The sequence below is a fragment of the Sus scrofa genome, chromosome 4, assembly GCF_054392235.1.
Source record: "Sus scrofa isolate SSC_HxYL_T2T_F1_AM1 chromosome 4, Sscrofa_HxYL_maternal_Yorkshire_Landrace_v2.0, whole genome shotgun sequence".
NCBI classification, from domain to species: domain Eukaryota; kingdom Metazoa; phylum Chordata; class Mammalia; order Artiodactyla; family Suidae; genus Sus; species Sus scrofa.
Window position 1 is genome coordinate 2822260 of NC_139386.1, and position 18600 is coordinate 2840859.

At 48.6% G+C, this 18600-nt stretch overlaps 1 protein-coding gene and 1 pseudogene across 50 annotated transcripts in view; one reads left to right on the forward strand and one right to left on the reverse strand.

Moving 5' to 3' along the window:
• The window catches only part of PTK2 (protein tyrosine kinase 2), a 240104-nt gene that overhangs the window by 95909 nt on the left and 125595 nt on the right, over positions 1 to 18600 (forward strand). For all 50 annotated transcript variants that reach the window (XM_085020772.1, XM_085020777.1, XM_085020781.1 and 47 more), the window contains 1 exon segment: positions 8282 to 8369. In XM_085020772.1, the coding sequence (XP_084876898.1) occupies positions 8282 to 8369 (88 nt within the window).
• On the reverse strand, positions 436 to 4808 carry LOC146403642 (ral guanine nucleotide dissociation stimulator-like; annotated as a pseudogene).

Below are 18600 nucleotides of genomic sequence, written 5' to 3' on the forward strand. Positions count from 1 at the left end.
ATGAGAAAATAAATATTAAAAACTGCACTTACAGGGGAGGGAAGGAAGCCTCCAGGGCTGCTGCTGGCCCTGGGGCAGCTTGTCATCTGGCCCTGAAGGCACTGCAGGAGCTGATGATTGTGGCTGTTGCTGACCTGGTAGCAGCTCCAGGGATATTAAGGGAGGAACTGCCTGTAGCACTGGGATAACTGGAAGAACTGGGTCTGCTGTGGTATCTAGATCTAGAGCTGGTACCCAGGAACGATGGGCTCCAGAGCCAGGGCAGTGCCCTTGCCGAGGAGCTGAGGCTGTGGGAGCAACTGGTTGAGGCTGTAGGGGAAGCACTAGGACAGGTTTCCGGGATGATTCAGGCCCTGAAATTGGAAAGAGAACTCTGGCTGGACCTTCTCTGGATCTAGAAGTGGAGCCTGAGTATGTGGTTTCCTAGCTTTGAGCTTAAATGACAGCTAGGGTGTGAGCAGGCTCTGACTCTGGAGCTGGAGCAGGCACATTCCCTTGACACAGCCCTTGAATGTGAAGGGGAGCTTGCTTGAGCTTGCTCAGCTGTAGTGGGCAGTAAGCCACAGTTGGTGCTAGGTCTCCAGGTGCTTCCAGAGCTTGTTCTGCAGCTCGTGCATCACTCTCTGCCTCCGTGGGCTCCAGATGCTCCAGTTGTACCAGGAGAAGGTGGGCCTGGTGCTCCAGGGCTGAGCCAGGCATGCTGAGCACTCTGGGTAAGACAAGAGCATCTTTAGGCAGGGAATTTCTGGGGGCTGGCGGAAGTCCTCAGGATGCTGGTTCAGCCAGGTGCCCAGGATGGAGGGCATGGCCATTCTGAGCTGGTGCAGGGAGCCCCCCCCCCCCCCCCCAGTCCTCATCAGAATAAGGGAGGGTGCAGCTGTACCTTTGGAACAGAAGGCCCAGCACCTGCTGGTTGGTGGCAGAAGCTCTGTAGGTGCCCAGGAAGGTGGGAAGGTAGGAGGGGTTGCCCAGCCAGGCAGGTACCAGCTTCCCCACTAATTTCTCCAGCCTGCTTCCTCAATGCTCCCTGCCATGCAGATCCCACTCCTGGTCATTGTTGAAACCTCTCCCCCCATCAGTGTGGCCTGGACCCTGTTTGTGGTGTGGGCACTTGCTGGTCACACCTGGTCACACCATCCCTCTTCCTAGCTCTTGAGCAAGCCACATGAATAGTTCCTGGTGCCTTTGAACTTGATGCTTAGCTGCTGTGTATGCTCCTCTGCTGTGTGTGGCCTGGCTCGGACCTCCCTCCGTTTAGGGCAGCTGCTCTGCTGTCACCTTGCTCCCTTGACCTTCAGCAGTCTTGCTGTCTGTAGAGCCCACTGCCCACCTGAACAGGCCTAGTCTCTGCTCTGCTTCTTGGCTCTGGTCGAGCCTGATAGGTAGTAGGCACCCAGGGGGAAAAAACTTACGTGGAAATTGAATCAGTGGTAATGAAATTATCAGCTGGGAATGGAACCACACTGGTTTATGTTAATAACAGTATTCTCCGTTTAACATGTTGTTCACTGTGTGTCAGACACTGTGCGAGAGGCTTAATAACTTTCCGGAGATCGTACAGCTTGAAAGGGTGGCGGGGTGGAAACTGAGTCACACACTCAGCTCTTCTCTGTTCCTGGGTTAGGTATGGGACACAGAAAACAGAGCATTGATTGTTGTTTCCCTCTCGCTAGCAGACCTCCTCTCTCAGTCCATAGATGGGCATGGGAGGGCAGCAGTGGGTCCGACTTGAGTTCTGAGAAGTAGGTTTTTCATATTCAGATGGAAGTGCCAGGACTCATCAGAATAGTTGAATGTTAGTTTCCACACCTATGAGGTTGTTGAACTTAGACTTTTCCTTTTCACATTGTCTGCTATAGGATCTGTTCGTATTGCTAAATAAACTTGAGATTCAAACTTGTTTGAGTCTTTATTCTTCCTTTTTTTTTCGTTTTTAGGGCCGCACCTGCAGCATGTGGAGGTTCCCAGGCTAGGGGTGGAATCAGAGCTGTAGCTGCTGGCCTACACCACAGCCACGGCAACACCAGATCCCCAACCCACTGAGCGAGACCAGGAATCGAACCCACATCCTCCTGGATTCGTTTCTGCTACACTACGACGGGAACTCCTGAGTTTTCATTCTTGAAATACCTTTGTTGTAACCATGGGGTGTCACTGGGGGAAGGAAGGGCTGGTTTGATAAATGGCTGTCCTCAGAGGGGAGTAACAACGAAATCAGATCCTACCTTGAACGGTACACAGAAACCCACTTGAGATGGATCAAGTTTTTCATCACGAGAGAAAGTGTAATAGGAAATATAGTTGAAGGTGTCTTTGGCCCCCAAAACGTTCATTCTACAAGACAAGAATAACAGATTTTACTTTATTGAGATGAAGACATTCTGTTTGTCGAAAGATGTATTTTTAAACGTGCAGAAACAAGTTCCAACTGTGAGGAGATATTTGCAGCACGTGTGTTGGACAGAAGATGGAGTCAAGACTTCTACTGATCAACATGAAAACTGTAAACAGCTCAACACATGGGCAAGAGACACCAAGGTATTTTCATAGGAGAGAAGACAAGTTTGATGAGTGGCCTCAGGAAGACCACCAGCTTCGTTAGTGACCAGGGGGATGCTCGTGGGCCATTAGCTTCCATCCTACACTGTCTGGGTGGCAAAGGGTTAATTGCCCGGCAGTGGTGGAGAGCTTGTGGTCTGATAGGGTCCCGCCTGCGCTGCTGGGAAGAATGTAAGCTGGGAAAAGACCTGGCGTCCTGCAGTCCTGCTGTTCCACTTGAGTCTGTCCTCAAGAGACTTAACATTCCCGTACTAGCCTAGAGACCCAGGAGTGTTCAGCCCCCGAACCAGCGATGGGGAGGTCACTGCGGAGTGGCCCACACGTCGGAGAGACGAAGTGTAGGGACTTGTGGGTGCGTCTCAGCCGCAAAGCACAGGATGGCGGAGGAAGTCTCAGCACAGCAGTGCGGATCTGCCAAACGGCAGCACCATTGAGTTGTATGCTTTAAACTCGTTAGGTTTAAGGGTCCCTGGGGGGCTTTTTTGGTCTTTTTAGAGCTGCACCTGCAGCATGTGTAAGTTTCCAGGCTAGGGGTTGACTTAGAGCTGCAGCTGCTAGCCTACACCACAGCCACAGCAACACCAGATCTGAGCCACGTCTGCGACCTACACCACAGCTCACGGCAACGTGGGATCTTTTAACCACTGATCACAGAGGCCAGGGATCAAACCTGCATCCTCACGGATACTACTCAGATGCTTAACCTGCTGAGCCACATCGGGAACGCACGTTAACTCAGTTTGGATGACTGAATTATCTGGAGTCACCTCCATGAAATGGGCTGACTTCTGAGTGGATGAATCAGATGTAAATGGACTAAGAGCTTTGGGGGAAATATTCAGGGCTTTGAGAGCAAGGTCTAAGAGGCTGTCCTGGTATTTGAGCAGGTATTGTGGGGCTTCTGAAGAGCCAATGAAAAAGAAACTCCTTTCCATTGTTACAAGGTGGGGTTCAGGTTCTCCTGCTCACGGCTGTGGAACAGCTCCTCCCTCTGCAAAGACGTGATTTTTTTTTTTTTTCTTCAGACCTTTGCAGGAGAAAAAGTCTTTTATATAGAGGAAAGGTATCCTTTTTCAGAAATGATAAAAGAAAATGACTAATGATAGCTTAGGAAGTTTTAGATTGTATTTTGATAGTTTTCTGTGTTATCTTGAAATGACATTTTGAGTGCTTATACCTTAATTTGAAAAGCCAGTCTTTCATTATAACACAGAATTCAGCAAGAGTTATAGAAGATTTAAAGCACTAATAGAGGAACATTCTGATAAACTTAGAAGTGATGGCTTGAAAAAATAGGATGGACTTCCAGATTTGCTTACATACTAGTTAAACATCTGCTGGATGGTGCTGCACCAGACACTGACATGACAGAGACGAGCAAATTTCTGTCTGTGGCCACAGAACTGATGTTTATTGAGCAAGCTGGTTAAGACTGGTTCTGGTGGGTAGTTGTTACAGTGCAATCAGTCTTACGTATGTGGGAATTTCCTTTTTATCCTCAATATGTATCAAAAGTTGCAAAAATAGTACACAGAAATCCCGGGTACCCTTCAGCCAGCTTCCCTACGTGTTAAAGTCTCCCTTAAACAGTGCAGTTATTGAAACCGGGAACGTAGCATTGATACGGTATCAGTAAGCAATCTGCAGAGTCATCCACTTTCACAGTGGTCAGTCTTCTGGCCCAGGACCAGGATCAGGGCACCACAGGGCTTCTCAGTGTCTTGTGGCCTTGGGTCCTCTAATCTGGGACAGATTGTCAGGCTGTCTTTGTCCCTCATGACCTTGACCCTTTTAAAGCATACTGGCTGGTTATTTGTGCATGTCCCTCAATGTGGGTTTGTGTGGTGTGTGTGGGTTTTATGCTGTTTGTTTGTTTTGTGGTTATGTTGAGCTTATGCATTTGGGGGAAACCACGCAGTTAAGATGCCGGTTTCCTCTTTGCATTCTATCGGGACGTCTGTGATGACAGTGTGACTTGTGGTACTGGTGGTTTTCATCTGGAGCGTCTCTGTAGTTTCGTGAGGCTCTACTTTATTTCGCACAATCTGGCCAGGCAATCCTTGTCAGTGTCAGGGTTCTCAGAGCCTTCCTCCGGGCACTCTGGACAGCCGCTAACTAGAGCCGCCCCACCCAAAGCCCTCCTTCTCAGACACATTTCCTACCCCTCCCCACCACCCGCTGCGGAGCTTGTGGGGGTTCTGGTGCTCGGAGCTGGGGGAAGGACTGAGGAAGTTAGACGTTGGCGGCATTACTGAAGAGTAGAGGCAAAAGGAGGGCTTTGGGTGGGGCGTGCTCGCGTTAGCTGCTGTCCGCAGAGTGCCCAGAGACCTGGAAACGTGTGTCAGAAGGCAGCGAGCCCGGCCCGGTCCGTGTGGTGGAAGAGAGGGGTGTCGGGATGTCAGGTGCTGTGGTTTAAGGCCTGGGTGGGGGGTGTCTGGACTAGAATCGAAGGCAGAGACGGGAGCAGAGTGTCAGGAGGCTTGTGAGGGCGAATAAGCTACACGACAGGGGGTTGAAGCAGGGGCCGGATCGCTCCACGCAATCCAAAGGCCTTGCCTGCCGCCACTCGCAGGGCCAGCTTCTGTTCCTCTGTTTCTGAGCCACCGGCGCTTTCTCTCCGTTGCGTCCGCCTTTGTCATTCATGTGGGTTTCAGCTGGAGTGGACCTCCAGGCCCACCTCTTAATGGTCGTGGGACCTTGGGAGAATTACCTAATTCCCTAAAATTCTTTTTTCCCCCATCTTTGAAAATAAGGTGAAATAGTAACCTGGTCAGTATTTCTCTCCAGCCACCTTCTGGGCTGTCTTTGGCTCCTGTTGTCTGCTCTGTGTGGTATCTGTCGTCTGACTAGACCTCAGAAGTGGGAGGTCACTGCTCTGGCCGCAGTGCTCCTGGGGCTTCCTCTCCCCCTGGGGACAAGCCCCACCATCATGCGGAGGGTCCCGTGTCATCTGCCACTGTCTCTGCAGCCCCTCTGCTCGTGGCCCTCGCTCGGTGGGCTGTAGCCGCCTTGTCCTCCCCAGCATGCTGCGGCCCGAGGGGCCTTCCACCTGCTCTCCCTGTGGTACCTGCAGACTCCCTCCTTTCTTCCTTTAGGTCACACTCAGGTGTCACTGAGCCAGAGCATCCTTCACCGACTCCCTTTCTAAAATAGCGCTTCATCCTCTGTCACGCCCCATACCTTGCTTATTTGTCTTTATCACATTACCTGCCACCTCACACATGCTGATGTGTTTGCCGTCTGGTTCCCACCACCAAGTATAAACTTTTGAAGGCTGGTGCTTTGTGCCTGTTTTACTCACTAAAGTACCCCCAACCCCTTGAATTGTGCCTGGTGAATGACTGGTGCCAAAATAAGTGTCTGTTGAGTGGTGACGAACGTGGTAACTAAGCCGCAGAGATCGCTGTGACGACGGGCCCATGACTGTGCGGCTCTTCCGCAGTTCGCCAACTGGGTCTCTTCGCAAGGAAATCGAGGCGCCGAGAGCTAACGGCAGACAGCGAATGAGCGATGGCGCCAGGATTTAAGCCCGCGCGGTCTTGGTCCAGAGCGCGTGTCCTTTCTGCTTCTTGTAGGGTTGTTGCTGATTAAGAGAAGTCGCTGGTGGAAGTGCTGATCGCAGTGGCCGTCACGTTCCCAGCAGCCACTGAGCGCTAGCTCATGGCGGCACCACCCTCCCAGGGCTGGGTGTTAAGGGCACGGCTGCCAGATGTGTGGTTCGGGACCCGTTTTTGTCGTTAGAATACCAAGGCCTCCTGTAGCCTGTTTGATTACGGGACATGCAGCCTTGGAACCGGTTGCCTGTTCTAGCTGGCCATCGCTTTCCTGGTCTGCTAGATATGAAGAATTACACTTTTATTCTCAGATTAGTGTGTTGATCAGGAGAAATGGCGCATATAGGGTACCTGGTAAGTCCTCACTGCCAAGTGAATGAAAGCCGTTCCACCTCTGTAAATAGCTGCCCGGTGTGGACTGTCTGTGTGAGTTAGTGAGCTCCTGCGACCTAAAGTGAAGAGGACACTCAGAACATCCCGGCAGACGTTGTGTACATCTATCTTGCATGCTTCCACCTCGGTTGAACTTAAAAAAATTATATTGATTACTTTGTTTTTATTATTTTCCTCATGAGGTAATACATTTTCATGGCTTTTTTTTTTTTTTTTTTTTTTGGTCTGTTTTTAGGGCTGCACCCACGGCATATGGAGGCTCCCAGGCTAGGGGTCGAATCGGAGCTGTAGCTGCCGGCCACAGCCACATCAGTGCCAGATCAAGCTGCGTCTGTGACCTACAACACAGCTCACGGCAACGCCAGATCCTTAACCCACTGAGCGAGGACAGGGATTGAACCTGTGTCCTCATGGATACTAGTCAGATTTGCTTCCACTGAGCCACGGCAGGAGCTCCCTAATGTATTGTTAAAAGATCAATTTATGAAACTTTTAGGAAAAATAGATCTCTTTATAGCTTTTGTGTAGGCAAATATAAACAAAGCACTAAAAGAAAATACTGAGAAGAATAAATAAGACTGCATAAAAATTACAAACTTTCTTCCTCAAAAGATGCTATTAAAATAAAAAGATTTTAAAGATAATTTTTGAAAGGTACCATTAAAATAATGAAAGTCAAGTCCTAGAGTGGGGGTAGGGAGGTATTCACTACGTCTAATAAAGACCTCTCATCCAGAATATGTAAAGAATACCTGCAGATCTTTTGGCGGGGCACAAACAAAATAGAAAAAAGGACAGAGGCTTTAGCAGACACTTCGCAAAAGAAGACAACCAAAACCGCCAGTTATCGTATGATGAAGGGCCGTTTTCGTTATTCATCAAGGAAATGTGCACGGAACCACTGTGCTCTGCAGTCCGTATCAGAGTGACTGAGAGAGCAGGTGAGAGGCGAGGGTGTCCAGGAGCCAGAACAGCCCGCGCCTGCGAGCGAGGCTGCTGCCTCTTCCTTAGTGTCTGTCTGGGACGTGTGCCCTGGCTGTGGTGTCATGCGTGTGCTTGTTACAGTCCGGCACTGGTGCTGCTGCAGGTGCACACGGCAGACATGCGTGCGGGTGTTCACGTGGGTGGATGTGCGCGCGCGCACTCGCAGAAGAGACACACACCGAGCACTCTGGTGAAATTCGTGGTTTTGACCTGCCCGAAATTTGGCTGCCTGAGCAAAATAACTTTCTTAGAGGAGGAGAAACAGTGTTCACAGCAGCATGGTTCTGAAGAGCCCCAAAGTGGAAACCACTCCAGGGGCCTTCAGGGCGGTGTGGGTGTGTAATTGTACATCAAACGGTTGGCACTCGTCAGCCTTGAGCAAACCGCAGTGACCCCATAGGGTTGACGCTCATGAGCCTGAAGCTGGCTGGAGGAAGCCAGACCCAGAAGGGTACCTCCTGCGAGATCCCAGGCGGTAGAGCACACCTGTGGAGTGGGGGGTGTGAGCTGATGCTGCCCCCGGCCGGTGGGGCTGGAGGGACTCCGGGTGCCCTTTGAGCTTCTCATCACGCTCTATCTCCTGCGGAATCTTGGGGCTGCAACACACACACATGCACATTTTTATGCTGAAAGATCAAAATTTGTATTTATAGATTGATTGTATTTTAACTTATTTTAAAATAATATTTCAGAGTAATTGGCATTGCCATACTCACAATAATATTATTGTAAACTCTGAGTTGAGAAATTTACTTATTTCTGATTCTTCTATTCTGCTAATTATTTTTTAGATACGAATTGAGAATTCGTTATTTGCCAAAAGGATTTCTAAACCAGTTTACTGAGGACAAGCCAACTCTGAATTTCTTCTATCAACAGGTACGAAGTACTTGCATACCCCTTTTTTTTTTGGTTTCTTTGAATGCTGTTTATTTCATGGTTTTATTTTAGAATTAGATTAAACCTAACATTTGGGAGAATATAAATTTGTCACTTTATGGCAGTGAGATTCTTTTAACTAGTAAGAAATGATGAATTTGAATTTTTGACACTTTGTGAATTTTTGTATGCTTGGGCAAATCTTAGAAGATAATTTTAAGTGGAGACAGTAAATCCTCAGTGACTCAACTATTGTTCTGTCTTTAATTCGAGTATAATTATCATGTCTGAATGTCAACAAACATGTCAGATGTTTATTCAGAGCCAACTATATCCATATAATTTTAAAAGCCGTTTGTATAATAAAACCAGAACACTTAAGGGTGGCTTTCTTTTTACCTTGTGAAGTATTAGGCAGTATATATATGTAACATAAATCAACCAAAACAATTTTACAATCAAATAAATGTTACTTGTATGTATTTGTGAAGAGTGCAAAAAAAAGGGTCTAATTTAATGTATAATTTTGCAATTAAATGCACTTTGTCTTTTTTTTTTTTTTTTTTTTTTTTTTTTTGGTCTTTTTGCCTTTTCTGGGACTGCTCCCTCGGCATATGGAGGTTCCCAGGCTAGGGGTCTAATCGAAATTGTAGCCACTAGCCTCACCACAGCCACAACCACAGCAACGCCAGATCCAAGCCGAGTCTGCGACCTACACCACTGCTCTCGGCAACGCTGGATCTCCAACCCACTGAGCAAGGCCAGGGATCGAACCCGCAACCTCACGGTTCCTAGTCAGATTCGTTAACCACTTCGCCATGACGGGACCGCCTGTCTTTATTTTTATAAAATTGTTCATTACATGTCTACTGTGGATCAAGAATGCAGAAACTAATGACGCAACGGGCACTTTTCAGTTCCTCAGTCTAGCAGCTTGTCTGGAAGCAGCTGCTTTGTGTCCAGTCCTGTCTGGCTGGCAGCATAGCCGCTCTGACTGCCTGGGGGGTGGGGGGAGGATGTGCTGACACAGGGAGTTTGGAACCCTGAGCCCCCCCCCGCCACACCCCCCTGTGCCCCCTGCAGAGTGTCGTTTGAGGAGTCCTCCCCTTCACAGGTAAGAGAGAGGCGCCTTTAAATTTGAGCTGAAGCGGGTGAGAGAGGTGGGACCACATCATGTAAAGAGAGGGTTTTAGGTTTTCTCCTGCAGATTATTGCGAGCATTTTAATTATTTCATTAGCAAATAGCCGATCAGATTAAAAAAAAAAATAACACCACCGTGATGCGATGGCAGTACTGGGGGTGGATTGAGTCTTTAAAAGGCTGCAGGCAAACTGGGGGCTCTTCAGCCATTGAGGCAGAGCGAGAGGAGGGCAGCTCTAGGGGCCGGTGGTGGTGGGCAGGTTTGGTGGTGGGTTTGCTAGGATGCCGAGACCGGCTCTCGGGCTGTCCTCTGGACTGTGAGGTAGAGTCAGGTAGGAAGGGTAGGTGCCAGGCGTTTACAATAACTCGGAGTTGATGGGAGGGGGCTTCCTTTGCCCAAGGGGAAAGACGCAAGCCGTTTCCGTCCCAGCTGCACTCGGGGCGGGGGCACGCGTTCTGCAGAAGCGACTCCCAGGCCTCGGGAGCGTCTCGCCTCTTACTGGGGCTCAGCTGGGCCCTCCGCAGTCTGCTGAGCAGCGGCTTTGCTGAAGGAGGGGACAGGAGGGTTTCGCTAACCCACGGGCTTCTGTTGCACCCTGGTCGCTTGTGGAAGCTCTCTGTCACTGGTATGGCTTCTTTGAAAAAATCCGCCCACTGCGGGTCCCTGTGACATTGATTTAGTGACGCTGATTTCCAGAACGCATGATGCGGGCCTAAATAGCTCACCATTCTTCCTTCCTGTAATCTCTAGGCTAACCTGAAAGGTGGCACCTTTTTGTCCCTTTCACACTGTTACCAGGTTGTCCTAGTTCTTCCTTTCGGAGAACCTTGCTTCTGGACCTGTGACGGCCCGTGTACCCCAGATGTTCTCCCATAGTAGAACCTATCTGATCGCGGTCTGTGGGGTTCAGGGGAGTGGTCTTTTAAAAGCCGAGGCGTGTGAAGGTGGCGAGCCCGTGCGGGGCTTGTTCTGCGTCTCACCGCTCCGATCCTGGGCGCCTGCCCAAGCCGCTGTGTGCTCCATGGTCTCATCTGCTCAGGTACCTACCGTGTGGGCTCTTGAGTTGACGGCGCGGGACACGATTGTCCCCCCGTGACTTGCGGTCTGTGGACAGTGAGTACCAGGCTGGGGGTTCAGCATTTACCTCTTTAGGGTCTCCTGGGATGCTGTTGTCGGTTTCATGGTGAGCGTGTGCAGTTTTCAGTTCTGGCCTTAGAGTGCAAGCTGACCCCTGTCCTCCCCTGAGCCCTCTGCCTCCTGTCGTTAGTCTGAGTAGCGTTTTGATTTGCTTGTGTCCCTTTGTTATCCAGCTCGCAGAGGCCTTCCAGGAGGCCCTAAGACGCATTTTGTTCAGCACTTCCCGTTTTCAGTGAGCACATGGGGCTTTAAAGTGTTACTCCTCTTGGTTCATTTCTTCGATAATTGGCGTTGTGCTTGGAGACTGTGGTTCCTTTGAACCGGTTGTTGAGCCTTTGCCCAGACTTGTTTCTTTTTTGTTTTGCTATGTTTTTAGGGTCGCACCTGTGGCATATGGAAGTTCCCAGGCTAGGGGTCAGATTGGAGCTACAGCTGCCTGCCTGCACCACAGCCACAGCAACAGGGGATCTGAGCCGCATCTGCAAGCTACACCACAGCTCGCGGCAATGCCGGATCCACAACCCACTGAGCAAGCCTCAGGGATCCTAGGCAGGTTTGTTTCCACTGCACCACCACGGGAACTCCCTGCTAGGACTTGTTTCATCCTTGTGCATGTGGAGGTTTGTGGGCTTCTGTCGCTCCTTGGCAGGTCTTCTCTGGCTGCCGTGCAGGGCCCAGTGTGTGCCCTTCCCAGCCCCTGTGTCTCTGTGTTCTTTCTTCCCGCTGGAAAGCTGGTGTTGCCGGTGGTGGTGGTTTTCCTCACAACTGGGGTGGTGGTTTCTGCTGCCTTCGATTCCTGCGGCTGCAGTTAGGAAGCTGGCTGTCCTAGTCTTTCGCCACTGGCATCTGTCTTCTCTCTCTGTGTGGCTTTAAGGCCATTACTGCGCCCTCAGCATTTCGCAGTTTTATTACAAACTAGATGTGGATTCTCACTGTTTCTGCCGCTCCATCCGTGTTGTGCAGGCAGGACCTGCGGGTCCCTGTGTTTCCGGAGTCCTTAACCCACTGAGCAAGGCCGGGGATCGAACTCGTGTCCTCATGGATACTAGTCAGATCCATTTCCAGCTGTGACCAATTGGATAGCTAGTGCATTTGTTGGACTTTTATTTATATATTTTTTTTACAAGTTTTATCCTCCCCTCGGTTTTTTCAGTCTGCCAGGCCATCTTTTCTGGCCCTTAGTGTCTACTAATTTTTCTGCCTTTTAATTTTTTTTTTCAGTCTTTTCCTGTGGGGTCCTGCCTCTGTTCTGAATCTGACTGCAGCACCCGGCGTCCAGGCTGCCCCTCTTGGTGGCGGCCTGCACTGACGCTCGTTCACAGCGGCGTGTTTTCTTGCGTGTGTGTTAGGCGTCTGGCGGCGTGTGGCACTCCACACGTGGGAGTCTTGAGGGTCCGCGCTGGGGACGCTCGTGTCGTTTCCTTTTTAGGAGTTCTTCTTTCAGGGTAGAAATAAAAGAATTATGCTTAGATTTCCTCGATGCCAGTCCCATCCCATGAAAGAGAAAGAAAACTTACCATAAACTACCGTGATCTTACGCTTTCATTTTGAAATTTCTCTCCAGCGTGCTCATCGTCTTTGTTTTGGAGAGCGTGGGAGGAGAGGGCCCGTCAGTGGCGTGCTGAGTCTGGGCTCCGGGGCATTGCTCTGCAGATGCACATACTTGCATTTAAAGGTGTCCTAAACGTGGCTGCCAGGCTGACGCACCACACATGAGTCACGAAATGGTTTTGACCCATTTTAGAATATGCTGAATGATATTAATCAGCGCACTCTAAAAATAAACCAGAATCTTGTCATAACTCTATTCACTGTAGAGCAGGAGTCTAAGACATTGTTTTGATGACCAAGGCAATGGCTTATTATAAAGCATGAATAGGATGTTTTACCTTGAAAGGGAAGTTTTTCTGTTGTATAACATTCCTTTCTGCTGTGTCTCTCTGAGTTGTTGAAGGAGTATTTGACTGATGGCCTTTTGCGAGCAGCGGTGGCCGTCAGTGTGACGGGCTGTGTCCGTGCTTAGTCTAGAAGTTGTCACATCCACTGACTTGCCATTGAGGATGCTGAACTCGTCTGGGGACTCTGTGACACCACTGGCATTTTCAGCTTTTAAGATGCCTGGGTCTGACATGAGGCTCTCCTTACGTTAAGATTTAAAATGAGTATATCCACCTGTTGGCTCTAAAAAAACATGAGACTGTAACACAGTTCATGGCTTATTTGGCAAAACGAGTTCCAGTAGGAAGAAGATGCTGAGTCCAGAACCGTAACTTTATGGTTTGCAACCTACACTGCAGAGCCATGTGAGGTGCCAGGGCACACTTAGTTTTGTTGATCAATCTTTCTGTTACTTTTACTGCTTTTTTTCTTTTTTTTAGGGCCGCACCTGAAGCGTATGGCATTTCCCAGGCTAGGGGTCGGAGCTGCAGCTGCCGGCCTACACCACAGCCACAGCAATACCATATCCTTAACCCACTGAGCAAAGCCAGGGATCGAACCTCTGTCCTCATAGATACCAGTCAGGTTCATTACCACTGAGCCACAAGGGGAACTCCTTTGCTCCGACCTATTTTTAATTTTTATGTCTTTATTCAGATAATTGTATTATCAAAAATGATTTCTTTAACTGTATTTTCTTGACTGTAAAGCTTTCTGTCAGTTAAGACATTTTGAAGTGGTAGGGCCAGGTGGGAAATTTTAGTTTAAAATTGACATTTTCAGTGTGGGAATTAATCAGCTGTCCTTTTCCAGAAAGAGGCGGACATTAATTACAGATCTGACTAATCCGAAGATGGGTTTTCTGTACTTCTTTCATGGATTTAATAAGGTACATCTCCATAACGTGATCTCCTTTTCCACTCCTGTATGTTTTTGGTGATTCAGGAGGTGCTGTGGTTATGGAGGACTTAGGTGAACTGTCATGTGTATACTATTTGGCCCCTATTGCTTGTTCTCCCTTCTCTATAAAAGACATTAGAAGTGGGAGGCAGAGGACACGGTCGTCCGCGAAGCTGCTCTTCCCTGCCGTGAACTGTGCCTTTCGTCCCCCTCAGGGCCTTTGACAGACTCTTTGGGAGGCATGCTCATCTCGCGGGGGTCCCCAGTGCCACCCTCAAGCTCAGTCACCCATCAGAAGGATGTACAGGACTCAGAGGTTGTTACATTTGTGGTTGTAGTTTATTGTAGCAAGAAGATGCAAAGGAAGAGCAGCAAAGGGAAAGGGTATGTGGGGGACATCCGGAGGGAACCAAGAGAAGCTTCCCTGGTTCCCCTCTCAGGGGAGTCACGTGGGACAACAGCAGGTGCAAGGGCTGGCCAGCTTGGGGCGCTCTTGGGCATGGGTGTTAGCGGTTTTTATTGGGCTCCATCTCATGAGCATATAGCACCTCTGGGACCTCAGGTAGACCAAGCAGGTGTGCATCATAATAGCATGGTTCACAGAAGCCACCCAGTCACACTGGGAGGAGGGTGGCAGGCCTCAGGTGTGCAGAAGGACCTTTAGCAGGACATTTCAGGAGGTCAGCAGGACCAGTCGAGGACCAGTCGTCCTTTTGAGAGTGTGTAGGGTTTGCGCAACCCAGGCTGCTGAATGAACCGTTTTCTGCATGACTCCCCTTCTTTTCCTGGACTTAGTTTCCTTTCATTCATTAACTCTCTTTTTAAAATTGAAGTACAGTTGGTTTACAGTGTTGTGTTCGTTTCCGGTGTAAAGTGATTCGGTCACACGTACACGTATTTTTGCCGTCTTCTCTTCTGTCGCGGTTTATAGCGGGTATCGACTCTGGCTCCCGGCGCCGCACGGTAGGACCTCGTTGTTTACCTCTCATGGGTGCAGCAGCTTGTACCGGCTGACCTCGAGCTCCCGGCTCGCCCGCCCCACTGCCCTCGCCCTTCAGGCACCGCGGGGTTGTTTGCTCCGTCTGTGGCCAGCTCTTCACTTTAAGTGCTGTCTTCTGTGGCGCGCTTTCCATAGCAGCTGCACGTTTCTTCGCATAGAGCACATAAGTATTGCTACTATTTTAAAATGAGTTCTCCGGGTGTAATTTTACATATAATAAAAATCACCAATTTCAGTGTACATCTCAGTGAGTGCTGACAGATGTGTGTGGTCACGCCGTTTCGGTCACAGTCGTGATGCGGTAGAGTGTAAAAGTAGGGAATGGCAGTGGCACAGCGCCCTCGAGTAGGCTAGAGGTCACCTTCAGATGGCGCGCATGGGTGTGTAGCAGTGTGTGTGGTTCTCTGCAGCCTTGCCGTAGGTGTAGGGCTGTAACTGCCACCGTAAGGACGACCCCAACCACCTCATCGTACGGAGGGGCTCCGTGGGGCTCCGTAGCACCCCCCCCCCGCCCCGGCCCCTGGCCATCGCAGCGCTGTTCTCTGCGCCTTATGCGGTGCTTTGGGATTTGAGAAATCCGATTGGGGTGCGTGCGCATATGTAAATGTGTGCACTCTGCATGAGATCTTCTTTTAAAAGGTTGAGATGATTCTCCCAGTACCTCTGGTATAATTCGTGGTTGCCTTTCCCTTATAAATGGACAGTGGTGGCCCTTGGCGTCATGCAGATTTTCTAACTTTCCAGCGGTGGTCGTCTCCTTTTACAGCCTGTTCTCAGCCTAACATCAGAGCAGTCATTTTCAAATCATAATTTACCCACCGTTCTGTCTCTGTACCTTCCTTATACAAGTTCTGTTCTCTCCTCTACCTGGCACGTGGTAGACATTCGGTAAATATGTGTAGAGTGACCTACTGACTTGTGGGAAAAGCATATGACTCAGCATAAGTCTTTATATATTTGTGTAGCTTAACTGTACAAGAGGAAGATTGGGGAGCTTGTTTTAATTGGGAGCTGCCATTGAGTTCCTTCTGTATACAAATACTCCGCTCTGATCTGACAAAACTCAGGGAGGCGTGCTTGACAGTTGATCCAGCTTGACTCACTGCCCAGAATCACTCAAGTGAAATATATAAATGCTAATGTACACACCTGTCTGCCCTCAGCCACTTCTTTTTCTTTGCTTTTTTTATTTCTATTTTTACAGCAACCCCTGTGGCATATGGAAGCTCCCGGGCTAGGGGTTGAATTGGAGCGGCAGTGGAGGCCTACACCACAGCCACAGCAGCGCCAGGTCTGAGTGGCATCTGTGGCCCACCCTGCCGCTTGTGGCAGCACCAGCTCCTTCACCTTCTGAGCAAGGCCAGGGATCTAACCTGCATCCTCACGGATGCTGTGGCAAGTTTTTAATGCGCTGAGCCCATAGGGACGCCCGAGTCCCATCTTCTTTACACTCAGACCACGGGCTTTCAGGCCTTCTTGATAAATCTGTGTAGCTGCTAGTATTCAGAAAAGAATCTCGTGTGGCAGCCAAAGCATTGCCTTGGCCTGTGGAATAAATTATGAAGTAATTTGAGATAGTACTTTTTATTAGAGATGTGAGTGCTTTTATTAAAAGCTGTGCTTTAATTCTCTTGGAGAATAAGATGAAAAACTCATGAGTATAAATGTAATGCTTGCCTACAGAAGGAAGTCCATTTTTTCTTTTTTTTTTTTTTAATATCTTTTATTTATTTATTTATTTTTTGGCTGTTCCCGCAGCATGTTAAAGTTCCCGGGGCAGGGATTGAACCCACACCACAGCAGGGACAGTGCCAGATCCTTAACCCTCTGTGCCACTAGGGAACTCCAGATAACCTCCTATTTTTTAAGTAGGAAATTGAAATCAACATGGAAACTAATGTAATTAAACAGAAAACAACCTTCAGAGGTCTTTTCTGAAAAGACTTGCAAACTTGCTGGACTTGGAGTTAAGAAACGGTAGGAATCCATGGTCTAAACAGAGAGCACAGCGCGCAGTAGAGTGGCAAACTAGGAAATGCCCGTGAAGCCAGGCTGTTAGGTCCTGGGGATCCCAGGCTTTGGGATGTGGCCCTCACTTGTCATGAACCTTCCTTCTTGTAGAGAGTGTCTACCCTTTCGAAGAGTTCACTAGCAGGTGTAGATACACCCACAGTCGGAGCTGGCGGGTCCGTGGATCAGGTTTTAGCTTTAACTCTTGCTGCGCGACCTTAGGTAAACAGGGCTAAAGCCTGTCTTGAAGAGTTACAACACAGACCGTAGGTAATGTGTCTGAAACAGCATCATACTTAGCCTCAGAGGCAATAGCCCGTTCCTCTGCTGTCTTCATTCTCTGAGATTTTTTCCTAAGGTTATAAATTGGGGTTTATAGTAGTGTCCGACTCACGGTGATGATTTGAAGATTACATGAGAGTTATTATACATCTGGCGTGGCGCTGAATATATTTAAGCAACTAGATATCTATACATACACACACTTTAATATTCAATAAATTGCATTCATCTCACAAGTGAAAGTAGTGACTTCTGCTGGAAGTTAAGAGATGAAAGTCAAGAAATGTTTTATTTAAAAAAAAGAATGAACACTGGGTGTTAAAAACCCCAAGTCCTAAAGAAAGTTGCATGAGCACAGCGTCAGGATGTGACAAGTGCAGTGGGTTCAGGGAACGCCAGCTCGGGAGCCCGGGTGACCGGGAGGAGCGCGGGGCCTCCAGGGGGCGGTTTTCCAGCCTCGCAGAGGGCAGCTGCCGCAGGGCTGGGTGAGGGCAGATGGCTTCTTCCAGAAGGGTTGTCAAATTTTGTTTTCCCTTTTTTTCATATTTGCAACCAATATGAATTTGAGTTGTTTTGATGAGTAAGTAAAACACGTGATTACATTTTCCTACCTTTGAATAGTATTTAAAAATTATAGTAATTAATCCTAAGATAAGTTTGTAATGATGAATTTTCTTCAACATGTAATTGATATTCTGCTGTGGTTGCATTGAAGTCTATACCAAACTAAGATCCATTGAATGTTTCAGTCAGAACAGCTGTAGTACTTCTCTAACTCGTATAAATACAGACTTTATCTCTTCATTTTTGGGTTCAGTAATAAACCTACTTATGATGCAGAAAGTTTTTAAATTTAGATTTATTTTTTGCTATATAGAAGAAAGAGCCAGTCGAATTGTAGACAAAATGATTCCGGAAGCAAAGCTTTTTGCTTAATTTAGTGGGCTGAAGAATTCAGTTCTGTTGAATCCGTCTTATATGCCTACTGTATGTAAGAAATAGAAATTACTAATACTTGTGTTGTGTGGAAAATAACATTTGCACACAGAGTCATCCAAACCCCAGTTGGACTTTTCTCATTCGTTCATTTGCTCACTCTTCAGTCAGTCTTTAGTAACCACCTTGGTGTAGCTGCTGCTGCAGAAGGCAGAGCAAAGGTTTCAGAGGAAGTGGCGTTGAGGCCAGAACTAGTGGTCCCCGCTCCTGTCGTGAGCGCAGTGAGTTCTCGTGCTTGTCGGCTTACAGGTTCTGGGCGTTCCCATCTGAAGACTCTCTGTGCTCTCCAAGGAGGAGATGTAACAGGTTGACTGGAGAAAGTGCGAGTCATTGTGCTGGCAAGCTTCCCAGGCAGGCATTGCTGCGTTTCCAAGCAGTTTCAGGTGACCGTTTGAGATTTGTCATCGTGAATTTAAAGCAAAGCCTATGTCACATCTCCAGTTGCTCAGCAGTGAGCATGGAGAAGGGGGTGGGTGGTTGGTTTTGGTGTCTGTTCATTTTGCCAGGCAGTTAAAATAAAGAGATAAAGGGAGTTGGGGGTCTTTGAAAGGGAAGGTTGTAGTGATAAAACGTCCCCATGAGGTGGACAGAGTCATTAACCGGGCAGTAGAAGTCTTTTGAGCAAGTGACCATCTGGTGCAGTAGCAGTAGCTGAAGAACAGGATCTTTGGGGTTTTTTCCAAGGGCAGAGGTCAACACGCTTTTTCTGTGAAGGGCTAGAGAGCAGTGATGAGGGTTGAGGATCAGGAGGCAAAATGGTCGGTATCGTGAAATACTCCTGGGAGACAAGGCACTTTCCGAGTTTTGTGTTGGTCAAACTCATGAC